The sequence below is a fragment of the Miniopterus schreibersii genome, assembly GCF_964146895.1.
Source record: "Miniopterus schreibersii genome assembly, chromosome: X".
In the NCBI taxonomy this organism is placed as follows: Eukaryota; Metazoa; Chordata; class Mammalia; order Chiroptera; family Miniopteridae; genus Miniopterus; species Miniopterus schreibersii.
The window spans coordinates 42209342-42225579 of NC_138104.1; the positions used below are offsets into that span (position 1 = coordinate 42209342).

General features: G+C 34.5%; 1 protein-coding gene across 1 annotated transcript in view; it reads right to left on the reverse strand.

Annotated features, from left to right (window-relative positions):
* DACH2 (dachshund family transcription factor 2) overlaps positions 1–16238 on the reverse strand; it is a 679609-nt gene that overhangs the window by 108116 nt on the left and 555255 nt on the right. Inside the window, exon 8 of the mRNA XM_081125625.1 lies at positions 753–888. Within this exon, the coding sequence (XP_080981751.1) occupies positions 753–888 (136 nt within the window). The remainder of the gene's footprint in view (positions 1–752; positions 889–16238) is intronic.

Here is a 16238-nt window from a genome sequence, read left to right on the forward strand (position 1 = left end):
GGTAAAGACACACAGAGAAAAATAGTGTTTATCCTTCACTTTTCCTTAGCACTTTAAACTTCTGAAGTGTTTTTCCAGATATTATTTCATTTGACCTCACAAAAATCCAGTGTATTAAGCAGAATAGTAATTATGTTCATATTAGATAAAGAAACTGATGGAGGTTAAGTGACATACCCAAGATTTCCTAGATAGTTAGTGCCAGAACTGTGGCTAGATTCAAATCTTTAATATATCACACCACTAAGAGCAACATAGTATTTTTGAAATTGTGTCTATGGTATAAGATTCCTGAGACAATAAAAAACTAGGGGAAGCCATAGCAAATATTTGTGATCCAAATTTTGAGATTGTAGCAAACCATATATTGATTGACCTTTTAATCACTCAAATGATAAACTGTCTAAAGGAAATTTTTAATTCCATGTTTAAGAGAAGATGCTGTGAATGTAACAAGTGTATTGTATCACATTAGCTGTTAAATAGCAACATATTTAACTAACATATACTCTGCAAAAATCCCATCATATTATACCCATGAGATCCAAGGATACAGTAAATGAAGGCCTTACCAGGAAACAAACATCTAACACTTTGTTATTCATATGCTTCAACAAAAGAAAACAATTTAAAACACCATTTTTACTAAGGAGGCATCAGATACTCCAGCTCCTTTTCCCCCTCTCTGTTACCTAATAAAGGATTTCTTGAAAGAGTATCTTTAAAGTCCTTGCTTCAGGTGAAATACTTACCCATTCTGTCTGAATGAAGATCCATCTGAGAGGGAGAGCTGGATACACTGCTGCTGGGGTGGGAGGAGGTCTGGCTCCCAGGGCGATGACTCTCTTCCAGAGAGGGAGCAGGAGAAGGACTCTCTGGGATCCGTTCCTGACACAAAAGAAAGCACCAAAGGAAATGCCATCTATGCACCAAAATTTTCGTATTGGTTGAATGCATAACATTTGAAATGTTGACCTCTCACTTATCCTGAAAGCATGTACATCCGCAGTACCTGGTCTTAAACACATATCTTTAGACAAAAGCATATTTTTTGTTCTTGTGAAATTAATGGAATATCAAGAGAGTTCAATAAGAGAAGAAAGTAAAAGGGCTCAGTGCCATGTCAGATATGTAGTAGAGGCTCAAGAAAAGTTAGTTTGCATTTCCTTTCCTAGAAAATTTATGAAGGATTATAAACACAAGGGCATGGTGAATGTTTATTGATAGTGTAAGCATTTACATTGATATAAAGTCCATGCCAAGGCCTGGAGAGTGATCCTACTCTCTAAGTAAGAAAGATATATCACAAAAGTAAACACTTGAGAACTCTGAAATGAAACTTGCAAATAGTGGCAGCTGGTACATGTTCAGTCTTTCTGCACAGACAAACAATATAGATTTAATATACCTGCAATCTATCAGACCTTAAAAATTTATGTTAAATTCTGTTAACAAAATGGTTTGGTAGGACACAATAATAGGTTTTCCAAACTAACATTAAAACCTATCAATATCAATTCTTTAGTATTGTTTAGATTTTTTTTTTTAAATAATGAAATTGAATAAAAATAAAATATTTATTTTACACACTTGTACAGTAACTGATATGGCTTTCAAAAATTCTGTAATTATAAATATTGCTACAAAATTCTGAAGTTGTTCATTATATTTATGCACCATAAATTGATGAATAAATTTGGCAACTATTCAGTTACTTTGATTAATAAAAGAACCAAATTGTGATATTTATGCATATATGTAATTAATGTAGCTGGGAGATAGATATGCTGGGATGGAGAATGTTTATTCTATAAAATATTTAATTCATCCATAATAAATTTCCTAAATGTTCTATCTAATTATTTATAATTACATCATATTCTAATCATCATAATATTGTGAATTAATTTGTCAAATATGTGCTTGTATATTTTCACATTGATTTTTCATGAGTGGCCCAAAATTTATAAATTTCCTAAAGAAAAACTATTTGTTGAGTGACATCAAAGAATGGTAACATGAGAGATTCCCTTGGTCTCTTTGCCTATAATTTCAATAATTTGAATAGTTAATCCTTCGCAAAAGATTCTTTACTCAACATACAGGCATGCTTGAGAGTGTCGCATATTGAAACATCTGAAGGTTGGCAAGTGGGACAAATAGGGGAGGTGAGAAAGGAGGAGGGCTTAGACTAGCCATGACACAACCTTGCAGCCTGGAGCCCAGAGCAGAGCTCAACCTGAAGACTGGAGGAAGCTGGTTCTGGCTGGCAATACCTTCAGCTGGGAGGAGCAGAGAGACTGGGTGAGCACTCTTGCAAGAGTGAGCAGCAGGAGTTGCAACCGAGCTAAGAAACCTGGGCAAGGACAGAGCACAGGGTTTCTGTTGCCGCTGTTGGGTGGTTGGCATTCCAGACAAAGAAAGAAAGCCATAGAGCTTTTGGTACTGGGTTGCTGAGCACATTACCTGCAAACCTGAGAACTGTTTCTACAGAATCACTATTTCTCCTGAGCAAAGGGTACCCAGTGGAGTTTGATGTCACCATTCTCAAGAGGGCAAAACAAAGAACTCTATAAGCCGAATTCCCCCAGAGAATGCCATCCCCAAGCACTATGGCTACACTGACAGCAGCCATGGGCATCAGCTATGGGATTTCACAGAGCTAAAATATTTGTGATTCAGCACCACCTACTAAAAAAATTAAAAGACCTCTTCATAGTAATCTAAGTGCCACTCATACATAGATGCCTAAACAGAGAAGGAACTTATCAAATACCATGAATAACCAAAGTAGCAAGGAAGCTCAGAAAGAAAATAAAAAATCTCTAGTAAGAAAGCTTGAACACATGGAAACGTGATATAAATGACAGAGAATTCAAGATTGCAGTTCTGAAAATACTCAACAATATGGGAGAAAATAGAGGCAATTCAATGCATTCAGAAAACAAATTAATGAGCAAAATGAGTACTTTATTAAAGATGCTGAAACTTTAAAAAAGAACCAAACAAATTCTGGATATGAAGAATTAAATAAAAAATATCAGTAATGAACTAGAGAGCATAAGAAATAGAGCTGACCAGATGGAGGAAAGAATTACTGATATCGAAGATAGAAGTCTAGAAATGATGCAGAGGGAAGAAGAGAGAGACTTGAGCGCGCGCACACACACACACACACACACACACACACACTAAAGAAAATAAAGGGCTCTACAAGGACCATCTAACTCAATCATAAAAAGCAATATAAGAATAATAGACATACCAGAAGAAGAAAAGAGAAGAAGAGAATGGAGAGCCTATTCACACAAATAGTTGAGAACTTCCCAAATCTATGGAAAGAGCTAGATCCTTGAATTCAAGAAGCAACCAGAACACCTAGTTACCTCAATCCAAAGAGGCCTTCTACAAGGCATATTTTATTAAAACTGTCAAAAATTAATGACAAAAAAAGAATTCTCAAGGCAGCCAAGGAAAATAAGGAAGTGACATATATAGAAAAGCCCAACAGGTTATCATCAGAATTCTCAGCAGAAACTCTATAAGCCAGAAGAGAGTGGAACCAAATATTCAAACTACTGAAGGAAAGAAATTGCCAGTCAAGAATAATATATCCAGCAATATTTTCCTTTAAATATAAAGGAGAAATAAAAACTTTTCCAGACATACAGAAGTTGAGGAAATTTATCATCAGAAGATTTCTATTGCAGAAAATACTCAAGGGGGTTATTCAATCTGAAACAAAGAACAAAAGGTCACAGCACTACTAATAAGTTCACCAACAAACTTATAGCACAAACAAGGATAATTTGTGACAAGAAAAACATAAAAAGGGAGGGGTAAAAGTCTGAATTTACAAAGGAGGATGGAAATCAGATGCACTTGAAAGAAAAAAAAACACAAAAACCCTACTGTATATATAAAACTTTCTTTTTCATAAACATAAAGGTAACCACGCACAAAAAACAAACAAAACTAAGACATGTAGCTTTAAAAAAGAGGAAACAGAAGAAAGAAGTATGGAATACCACCAAACAAAAACAACAGATAGAAACATAAAGAAGAACCAATGGAGGCACAAAGCTACTAGAAAACAAAAGATGAAATGGCTATAGGACATGCTCATATATCAGTAATGGCCCTAATGTAAATGGGCTGAGTTCACCAATAGAGAGGCACAGAGAAGGAGACTGGATCAAAAAATAAAATCCAACCTTATTCTGCCATCAGGAGACACATTTAAGCTGCAAAGACAAGACAAGAGTAGATACAAAGTGAAAGGGTGGAAAATGATTCTCCAAGCAAATATCATCCACAGAAAAGCAGGTGTAGCCCTACTTATATCTGATAAAATAGATTTCAAGATAACAAAGATAACAGGGGACAAAGATGGACATTATATAATGGTAAAGAAGACACTACATCAAGAAGACATAACACTTCTTAATATATATGCACCCAATCATTTAGCACTGAAATATATAAAGAAACTGCTAACAGAACAAAGGGGAGAAACAGACCAAAACACAATAATAGTTGGAGACCTCAATACTCCATTGATAGCTCTAGATAGATCATCTAAAGAGAAAATAAAGAAAGAAAATATCTTCCTTAAATGACACATTAGAACAAAGGGACAAAATTCACATTTACAGAGCCTTTTGTACCAGAATATCAGGTTATAAAGTCTTTTCCAGTGAACATGGGACATTTGCAAGGACAACCCATATGTTGTGTAACAACTGTAGCCTCAAAAAACTAAAGAAGATATAAATTATACCAAGCATAATTTCTGACCACAATACCTTGAAATGAGAAATCAACTGCAAAAATGAACTAAACAAACCCACAAATATGTGAAGATTAAACAACATAGTGCTAAAAATTAGTGGGTCAAAGAAGAAGTAAAAAGTGAGATCAGCGGATATAGAGACAAATGAGAATGACAATACAACATATCAAAACTTCTGGGATGCAGCAAAAGCAGCAATAAGAAGGAAGTTTATAACATTACAGGCCTATCTCAAGAAACAGGAGAAATCCCAAGTAAACAACCTAACATCACACCCTAAAGAACTAGAAAAAGAAGAACAAAAGCAACTCAAAGTCAGCAAAAGAAAGGAAATCATAAAAATTAGAGCAGAATTGAATGAAATAGAGGAAAAAAGATTATAAAAATTAATACAACAAATAGCTGGTTCTTTCAAAAAAATTAATAAAATTGAGAATCTCCTGGCTAACCTCATTAAGGAACAGAGAAAAGACCCATAGAAACAAAATCAGAAATGAAAGAGGAGAAGTTACTACAGACATCACAAATATACAAAGGGTCATACTAGAATACTATGAAAGACTATATGCCACCAAATTCAATAACCTAGAAGAAATGGATAAGTTCCTAGAAATATATAACTTTCTTAGATTGAATCAAGAATTGGAATATGGAAATAGACTGATCAGCAGTGAGGAAATTGAAACAACCATCAAAAATTTCCCAAAAAATAAATTCCAGGACCAGATGGGTTCTTTAGTGAATTCTATCAAACATTCAATAAAGGTCTGAAACCTATCCTTTTCAAACTCTTCCAAAAAACTGAAGAAAGACAATACTTCTTAACACATTTTTGAGGCCAACATAACCCAGATACCAAAGCCTGGCAAGGCTAACACAAAAAAAGAAAACTACATATGAATATCTCTGATGAATAAAGATGTAAAAATCCTAACCAAAATACTAGCAAATTGAATACAGCAGTACATCAAAAAAATAATATATCACAATCAAATGGGGTTCATTCCAGGGACACAAGAATGGTTCAACATATGTAAATTAATCAATATAATACAACACATTAACAAAAGAAAGGATAAAAATCATATGATCCTATCAATAGATGCAGAAAAAGCATTTGATAAGATACAACATTCATTTATGATTAAAGCACTCAATAAAATAGGTATAGAAAGTACCTCAACATAATAAAAGACATATGTGAAAAATCCTCAGTCAATATCATACTCAATGGTGAAAAAGTGAAAGCTTTTCCTTTCAAATCAGGAAGAAGGAAAGGATGCTCACTTTCACCACTCTTATTCAATATAGTTCTGGAAGTCCTAGCCCAAGCAATCAGGCAAGAGAAATAAATAAAAGGCATCAAAATTGGGAAGGAAGGAGCAAAAGTGTCATTTTTTGCTGATGATATGATTCTGTATATATACAAAAGCCTAACACTCCACCAAAAGCTATTAGAAACAATAAACAAATACAGTATAATTGCAGGATACAAAATCAATGTACTAAAATACATTGCTTTCCTATATATTAACAACAAAACTTCAGAAAAATAAATTAAAAAAACACCACAATTTCTTTTGCAACTGCAAACAAAAGAATAAAATACCTAGGAATACACTTAACAAAGGATGTAAAAGACCTATATACTGAAAACCATGAAGCATTATTAAAAGAGGTTGAAAAAGACACAATGAAATAGCAAGATATTCCATTTTCATGGTTTGGAAGAATCAACATGGTTAAAATGGCCCTATTACCCAAAGCAATATACAGATTTAATGTAATCTCCATCAAAATTCCAATGGGATTTTTAAAAGAATTAGAAAAAAATCATCAGATTTGCATGGAACCACAAAAGACCCCAAATAACCAAAGCAATCTTGAAAAAAAAGAATAAAGCTGGAGGTATCACACTACCTGACTTCAAATTATACTACTGAGCCCTGGCTTGTGTGGCTCAGTTGGTTGGAGCATCTTCCTGTGCACCAGAAGTTCATGGGTTCTATTATGGGTCAGGGCACATACGTCAGTTGAGTGTCCGGTTCCTGTTTGGGGCACATAGCCAAGGCAACTGATCTATATATCTCTCTCACATCCATATTTCTCTCTCTCTCTCCCTTCCTCCCTCTCTAAAATAAATAAAAATATTAGGCCAGTCAGAGAAACATAACTACCATGTGATTTCACTCATGTGGAATTTAATGAACAAACAGAACTAACTACCAAGCAAAACAGAGACAGATTTATAGATAGAGAGCATGCAGAAAACTCTGTTGGAGGGGGTATTGTGGGGAGTGGAGGGATTTAGCAAAAAATAAAGAGAGAGAACTCATGACCATGTACAACAGTGTGGTGATTGTGGGGCTAGGGTGGTGTGTGTACGTGGAAAAGGACATAGAGTGGATAAATGGTGATGAAAATCTAAAATAAATTTTTAAAATTATACTATAGAACTATGGTAACCAAAACATCATGGTGTTGGCAGAAAAACAGTCTCACAGATTCATGGAACAGAATTAAGTGCCCAGAAATAAAACCACATATATATTGGCAGGTAATTTTTGATAAATAAGCCAAAAACACACAGTGGGGAAAAGAAAGCCTCTTCAATAAATGGTGCTGGGAAAATTGAAAAGCCACATGCAAAAGAATGAAAGCAGATAACAGTTTGTCCCCATGTACAAAAATTAATTCAAATGGTTCAAAAAACTAAATATTAGGTAGAAGAAAACATAGATACTAAACTCATGGACCTTGGTCGTAGAGAACATTTTATGTTTTTTATTTTTATTTTTTAAAAATATATCTTCATTAATTTCAGAGAGAGGAAAGGAGAGAGACAGACAGACAGACAGAAACATCAATGATGAGAAAGTCATTGGGGATCAAACCTGCAACCCGGGCATGTGCCCTGACCGGGAATCGAACCCCGATAGCCTGGATCTTAGGTCAATGCTCAACCGCTGAGCCACACCCTGCCGGATGAGAACATTTTATGAATTTGACCTCAAAGGCAAGGGAAGTAAAGGCAAAAATAAATGAACGGGACTATATTAAACTAAAAAGCTTCTGCACAGCAAGGCAACCAACCAACAAAACAAAAAGGCAACTGACCAAATAGGAGATGATATTTGCAAACAACAGTTCTGACAAAGGTTAATATCCAAATATATAAAGAACACATACAACTCAACACCAAACAAACAATCCAATTTAAAAATGGGCAGAGGACCTGAACAGACACTTCTCCCAAGAAGTCATACAAACAGTCAACAGATATATAAAAAGATGTTCAACTTTACTAGATATTAGAGAAATGCAAATCAAAACTACAATACGATACCACCTCATACCTGTGAGAATGGTTATTATCATCAAGACAAGAAATAACAAGTGTTAGAGAAGTTATGGAGTAAAAGGAACCCTAAATCACTGCTTGTGGGATTGTAGACCGGTACAACCCTATGGAAAACAGTCTGGTGGTTCCTCAAAAAATCAAAAATAGAGTTACCATATGACTCAGCAATCTCTCTGCTGGATATCTACCCCAAAACTCAGAAACATGTATTTGGAAAGTTATATGCACCCCTGTGTTCATTGTAGCATTATTCACGGAGGCCAAGACATGGAAACAACTAAGGTGTTCATTGATGGGGGACGGGATAAAGAAGATGTGGTACATTCGTATGATGGAATACTACTCAGCCATATGAAAAGATGAAATACTGCTATTTGGGATAACATAGATGGACCTTGAAAATATTATCCTAAGTGAAATAAGTCAGTCAGAAAAAGCTAAGAACCATGTGGTTTCACTCATATGTGGGATATAAAACTGAAACTGGTGGATACAGACAGCAGTGTGGTGGTTACCGGAGGAAATGGGATGAGGGTGGGGGTAGGGGAGCCTAATATATGGTGACAGAAGATGGTTTGACTTTGGGGGTGGTGGGCATGCAATACAATATACAGATCATGAATCATAGAAATGTACATTTGAAGCCTATATGATCCTATTAACTAATGTCACCCCAACAGATTTAATAAAAAAGAGAAAAGAAAAACTGTTTAATGCAAAAGTAAAAGCATGAGAGTTAAAGGTTATTATTTCATTAGCAATAGTTAACATTTTGCAATGTCTGTCATTGTAGCAGGCAGAATAATGCCTCCCATGTCCAGTCTACATCCTAATAGCTGGAATCGGTGAATGTATCAACAACCCTAACCCTTACCCTATAACTTACATGGCAAAATGAAGTTTTCAGATGTGATTGAGAACCTTAAGGTAGGAAAATTACCCTGAGCTATCTTCAAGGCAGAGAGGGAAGGCCAGAGGGTGATATGATTATGGAAGAATGATCAGAAAGATGCAACGTTGCTGGCTTTGAAGGTGGAGGAATAAAACCAGAAGCCAAGAAATGTGGGTGGCCTCTAGAAGCTGGAAAATGCAAGGAAACAGATTTTTCCCCTGAAGCTACAGAAAGAAATGCAGCTTTTCCAACACCTTGATTTTAGCTCAATGATATAAGTGTCAGACATCTGACCTACAGAACTGTAAGATAATAAATGTGCATTGTTTTAAACCACTAAATTTGTCATAATTTTTGTAGTAACAATAAAAATAATATAGTCATCAATGTAGTATGTTAATTTTAAATGTTTTGTATATTATTGTTTAACATTTGATATTTTTGGTGAGATGAGTAGCAAAGTTTGAGTATATTAGCTGCAGTATTATATACTAATTAAATACTGATATAGTAGTCCCTCATTTTCTTCAGTTCACTCTCTGAGGTTTCAGTTACCCACAGATGACCTCGGTCCAAAAATATTAAATGGAAAATTCCAGAAACAAACAATTCATAAGTTTTAAATTACTTGCCATTCTGAGTAGCATGATGACATCTCACTGTCTCACTCTGTCCTACCTGAGATTTGAATCATCCCTTTGTCCAATGTATACATACTGTATATGCTACTCACCTGTTAGTCACTTAACAGCTGTCTAAGTTATCATATCAACTGTCATAGTATCACAGTGCTTGTGTTCAAGAAACACTTATTTTATTTAATATGGCCATATTCACATAACTTTCATATAGCATATTATTATAATTAATCTATATTATTAGTTATTGTTATTAATCTCTTAGAGTACCTAATTTATAAATTAAACTTAATCATATGAATGTATGTATAGGAAAATATATAGTATATGTAGGGTCCAGTACTATCTGTTATTTCAGGCATCCACTGAGAGCCTTGGAACAGAAGACCCATGGATAAGGGGGAACTACTGTAATTGTAAATATATGTTATACTTTGAAGTCTCTATAACTTGTCATGCTTCAAAAAACCATTTCTAAGGACAGAGAAATATATATTTTATTTATTCTTAGCATACAGATAAATATCTAGTTGCAACACTATGTGTACAAGGTAAAATCAAAAGAAACACATAAGCAAAGCAGAAGAAAAGAATCAAGTTCTTTTTCAAAATAATTATATTTGTGTTTTGGAGGAATGGTAAAGGGATGAACAGCAAAATATAGACAGCCATTATAGAACATCCTTCTGCTTTTTGAAAAGACTAGTTTGTCAGTTGTAAAATTCAACCTAAACTGACAGGATTAAAAATATATTCTCTAAATAACATGTGTACATACATGTGCACACACACACCAATGCAAGTAATTTCATATATAAAATCGAAATTATTTCTTTGCCTTTTGCTGTTGTATGGTTTCAACTATCGTATGTCAAAATATGTGCATAAGTTGTAGGGCATTTGGTACTTTTCTTTAAGTTCTAACACTGGAAATTTGCTGAAAAAATATGTAATTCAGTCCATTATTTTTAATGGACCTATGAATGGATAGGGACAGAGTACAGTAGTTACTGAGCAAAAATAAAACTGAACAAACAAAATCAATGTGTAGTGGCAAATGGGCATCACACACGCAGCTGCCATAATAAAAATGCAAAACTTTTGAGTTATTCCTAAAGACGACAGTTTGAAAAAGCAAGAGAATCCAGCTGACTGTGATACTTGCTCTGGCTGACTATGTGTAGTAAAAAAATGAAAGCTCATTTTTGAATGTTTAAAAAATTGGAAGAACTTCTACATAAAAAGAAAATTCTATGAATAATGAGAAAAATACAATGCTATAAAGAGGTATCTCAAAATTCTTTAAAATTATAATGTGATAAAATAATATGAATGCAGATAAACTCTCTTTGACATTTTCAACAGCATAATAGGTAAGACAATAAACTAACTTTGAAAACATAACTTAGAGTGGTTGTAACATTTTGCACAAAGTAATATTTCTGCTTTAAGATTTTGTAGTCTGCACTTTCCAAATTCAAAGTTCAGTTCATTGTTATTGTTTTCCTAAGGCATCGCAAAAATCAGACTTTTTTCACCACTTAAACCATATTAGATGATTCCGTGCCTTATACTAATTAAGAATTAGGTGGAATAAGCCAGTCAGAGAAAGACAAGTATCACATGATCTCATTTATATGTGGAATCTAATGAACAAAATAAAGCGATAAACAAAATAGATCCAGAGACATAGAAGCATGGAACAGACTGATGAATCTCAGAGGGAAGGTGGGGGTGGGTGAAAAGAGATTAATCAAAGAACTTATATGAATATATGCATAACCCATGGATAAACGATAGTGTGGGGAAGGCTTGGAGAGGGGGTGGGAGTTGGGTGGAGGGGGACAACAGGGGGGAAAAGGGGGATATCTGTAATACTTTCAATAATAAAGATTAACCTTATTTTTACAAAAAGAATTAGGTAAGATTTTAAAATTCTATGTGGAACTGGGAATGTGTAATTTCTCCTAAAATAGTAAATAGTTCTATGAACATTTTCTTCTTTGCAAGTAAACAGATCCATTTTTTAGCCCTGTAATCAGACTGCATCTATTTAGCTACTTAACTGCAATGTGTTTCAGTTCATTAGGTAGCTACTGTTGTGTCTCAGCCTAGTTAAAATTTCACAGCAAGTTAATCTGTTTTATTACAAATGAGAACACAAGTGATAATGTATTCCCCATTTGCCAAATATGGGGTTAACATTACTTGCAACAAATCAATAACAGCATTTAAATAGAAATATTGCAAATATAGGGTGGGCAAAAGTAAGCTTACAGTGTTCATATGCAAAATAATACAATAATTAATAATAATACAAGAACAAACTCTGTGTTTTGCTTATTCACAACTGTAAATCTCTTTTTGCCCATTCCTGTAAAAAACCCCACTTATTTTTAATCATTGATGACTTCATTTTATTTGACATTTATGACTTTTACAACCTTGTTACTCTTACTTCTTACTATCCACACCCCATCGAAAACAGCTGTAGCTCATCTGAAACATAGCCAATGTCTCCTCCAGATTCAAAGTAGCTAAGCAGGGAGATTTCCAAAATTGATACATACCTAGTCAATGAAATCCCCATTTCCCCCTGAAATTAGTAAAATTATATGCAATAATAACTCAGATTCTAGCATATACTTATGATCAAAGTTCATGCCTAAAAAGAAATATATTGCCCAGCCAGGGTGGCTCAGTGGTTGAGCATCGACCTATGATCCAGGAGATCGTGGTTCGATTCCAGGTCAGGGCACATGCTCGGGTTGCAGGCTTGAGCCCCAGTAGGGGGCATGCAGGAAGCAGTTGATCAATGACTCTCTGTCATTATTGATGTTTCTATCTCTCTCTCTTTCCCTCTCCATTCCTTTCTCTGAAATCGATAAAGACATAGTTTTTTAAAAAAGAAATATGTTATAAAAATGGTTATTATTAGTACATGATATCCCCTCTTCTGTCATAGTGTTTCCTTTTGGGGGGATATCACCAGTGGTCAAAGTAGATGTTCATCATATCAAATAATTTGAAAGTACATTTGAACCTTAGTAAAGAGCAAGGTCAATGCTTAGAAAATGCAGTTTTATGCAAGGTTTACAGAATTAATTTGGCTTAAGACTAAGTTTACTGGCACTAAAGTATCAACTCATGGAGATCCTTTATTTCAGCTCAGGGCATTTCTTTACATCCTTGGAACTATGGTAGTAAGCACAGAACTCATGAAGTACTAATTTATGTATATTAAACATATGTTTATATGTATGTGTACATGTGTAGGTGTCTTTCAATAGCTACCATCTCAATAATAATTTGTTACCTCTGATACTTATATTGATTTTTCAAGCATTCAGTAGGATTATGTAATATATAATTTGTCTTTTTATTTTTATTTAGTTAAGATTCAACTTTCACTGTAATTACTTTTCTAAATGTTAATCTATTAATGAGTTCCTAAAGGATTTAATGACATTTCATTGCTGAGGAGTGGCTTTTGGAAGTTTATCTGAATGCTAGATATTTTATTCATGCAGTTTCTTGATATTTCATATTTAATTAATGTGTTCCTTCTGTACTGTCACCAGAGTTCTGCAGAAACAACACACTGCAACTTGACAGACTTTAATAATAAAATCAGGGACAGGAAAACAAAAAGTTTATTCTTGCTGCTAACTTGGTTTACTACTAAATCTGAGGAAGAAATTAATGTCCAAGTTCAGTATCTCTGAATACTATTGGAAGCATGACACTTTAGAAATCTTTATGAATCAGTTTAATAATTAGTCTGTGTTCCACAATCACCAATTTACAATTGTATTTAAGTTAACCTAGATAGATATGGCAGTGTTTTCATGAATTTAGGAAAAACAGGCAGATTAGGGATAGACATAAGCATGAAAGTGTCGAAAATCATAGTCATACCTATGGATATTTGGAGAAAGGACCGTCTCACCTCTTCAAGGTGATCAACTTGTTCTGGAAGAGGGTTGAGGGAACCAGGCATAATATCTGCTCATAGTGTGTAAATGCCCTCAAGTGGAAGAATGAATAGTTCATTGGGAAAATGCATGGCTTCCAAATTACGTTGTGGGCTTGGACCTCTGCCACTCACCCAAACACACACACACACACACACACACACACACACACACACACACACACACACACAGGACCCTCAAATCTCAGTGCATCTTCATCTCATGTTCAAAAAGACAGTAACAGTTCTGTGTTCATAGAGCATTGAGAATAAGACTCAACTAGTGATTTTTCAGTGAATTTGAATTATCACAAAAAAACCCTCCCTGCATTGACTAATTTTAATACCAGATGTTCACATGCTAATGCCACTGCCTTGTGACCATTTCCTATCAATTCATTAATTGCCAGCTGCTTGGGCAAACAAAAAAAAAAAAAACACAGCTAATCAGATGGTGTTGGGAAACAGCCAAAAAACAGCTTCCTACTTAAATTTCTAAAATTTGTTACCAGAGAAAACTATGGCACAATGATATTACAAAGTTTTCCACAAAGACAGAAACAAAATGCATTGTAAGATACTTAAATGTCAAATAGGAAATAGGTTTTCATACCAGTCAGGTATTTTAACTATTTTGCTCTCAGTAATGTTGCCAAACTAATGATCATAATGCAATTTCCAATTCATATTATAGCTATATTAGTTATTAGCTACAAATGCTAATAGCTGAGCCAACAATAGAGGGACCTGAGCCAGACCTAAAGACTATGTGCCTGGTGTGACAATATTCCCAACCTAGCTTCTGCAAAAAAAAAAAAAAAACCCAAAACAAACAAAAAAAAAAACAGAAAAAAAAACAAGCAAACAGCACAAAAACAAAACAAACATTTGTTTGCAGCTTGTAATGTCTTTTCAAGTTTTATAATTAAATATCCAATGAATCACTAATTTTCATTCATTCAGGCAAAAGACAGTTATTGAATGCTTAATGTACCCATTGGAGATAGAAGGAAAGCCTATGGTTGTTTTTATATGGTATATAGATTCTCATAGTTCAAACTAAAGACAAAATAATCATAATCCACATGTAAACATTCAAATATAATTTAAAATAAAATTTAAATCAGATCAATTTGATAATAGAATGGGCACCCATTTCCAGTCACCACAGATCCCTAACCCTTCTTTAGGGGCAATGAAATCAAAGCAGCAATTATAGGTAAATGAACACTCTCTAGAGGGCGGGCCCAGTACCTGTATATGCATCTAATGGTGGGGGAACTCTTGGTCCTGTTACTTAGAGGTTACAGAGGAATGTATACAGGAGAAGTTACTCCTTTCTCAGGCAAACTCTTGACTATGATATTGGTTTCTACTAATTACTATGTCTATATGGATTCTTGTGTATAAAACATTATATAATATTAGTTAATACACTGAGTATTTACTAAATGCTAAACAGTGCTCTCATTTAGTCTCACATTAACACTATAAGGTAGGTACATTTATTATCCTCATTTCATTGGGAAATGAGACAAACTGAAAAACAGGTAGGTTAATTAATTTTCCTAAAGCAACATAACAAAGATTGTGAAACCAGGATTCAAATACATGAAGACACCCTGACCTCAGAGCCCATGTTATTACCCATTATGTCATATTGTTTCCAGTGAAATCAGCTTCTTAATGTATCTTACCCAGAGAAAAAACAATGATGGCTTTAGCCAGAAACAGTATAGAATTCTTTAAATTCTATTGAGGATGGGGGGTGTCAATTTTGTTTTTGTGTTTTTGATAAAGTAGTGTAACACAGTCCTTTGCTCATACTAAACCTTTGCTAAATCAATAGATTCTGTGGTCTTGCTCTTTGTTTTCTAACAAAAAATTAAGACAATAATGATAAGGTGAGACAATATTCAGCAATAACTACCCTTACCCTTTCTGACCAACTGCAAGGCTAATTGCGATATACTTCCTGATTTTTTAAAAATATGTTTCTTTTTTTTAAGTTGATTTCAGAGAGAGGAAGAAAGACAGAGAGAGAGAGAGAAACATCAATGATGAGAGAGAATCATTGATCGCCTGCCTCCTGCACTCCCCCCACTGGGGATTGAGCCCATAACCCTGGCATATACCCTGACTGGGAATTAAACTATGACCTCCAGGTTCATGGGTTGATGCTCAACCACTGAGCAACACCGGCAGGGACGATTTTTAAATCTGTATTATCCTTTACCCCAAAGAATTCTAGTGATTCTGGATTTTCACCCATCTTAATCAATTCTCAAGAATACTATTTCCCAGTAAAATTTTGTGCAATAATGCAAATTCTCAATACTTGTGCTGTATAGTAATCATCAGAAACATGTGATTACTAAGCACTTTAAATGTGGATGAAACAAGGTGAAGGGATTAGCCAAAGAACATATATGTATAACCCACAGACAACAATGTGGGGATGCCCAAAGGGGGGAGGAGTGGGCTGGGTGGAGGTGGGTAAAGGAGGGGAAAATGGGGACATCAGTAATAGTGTCAACAATAAAAATAAAGTAAAAAATAAATAAATGTGGCTAGTTACAAAT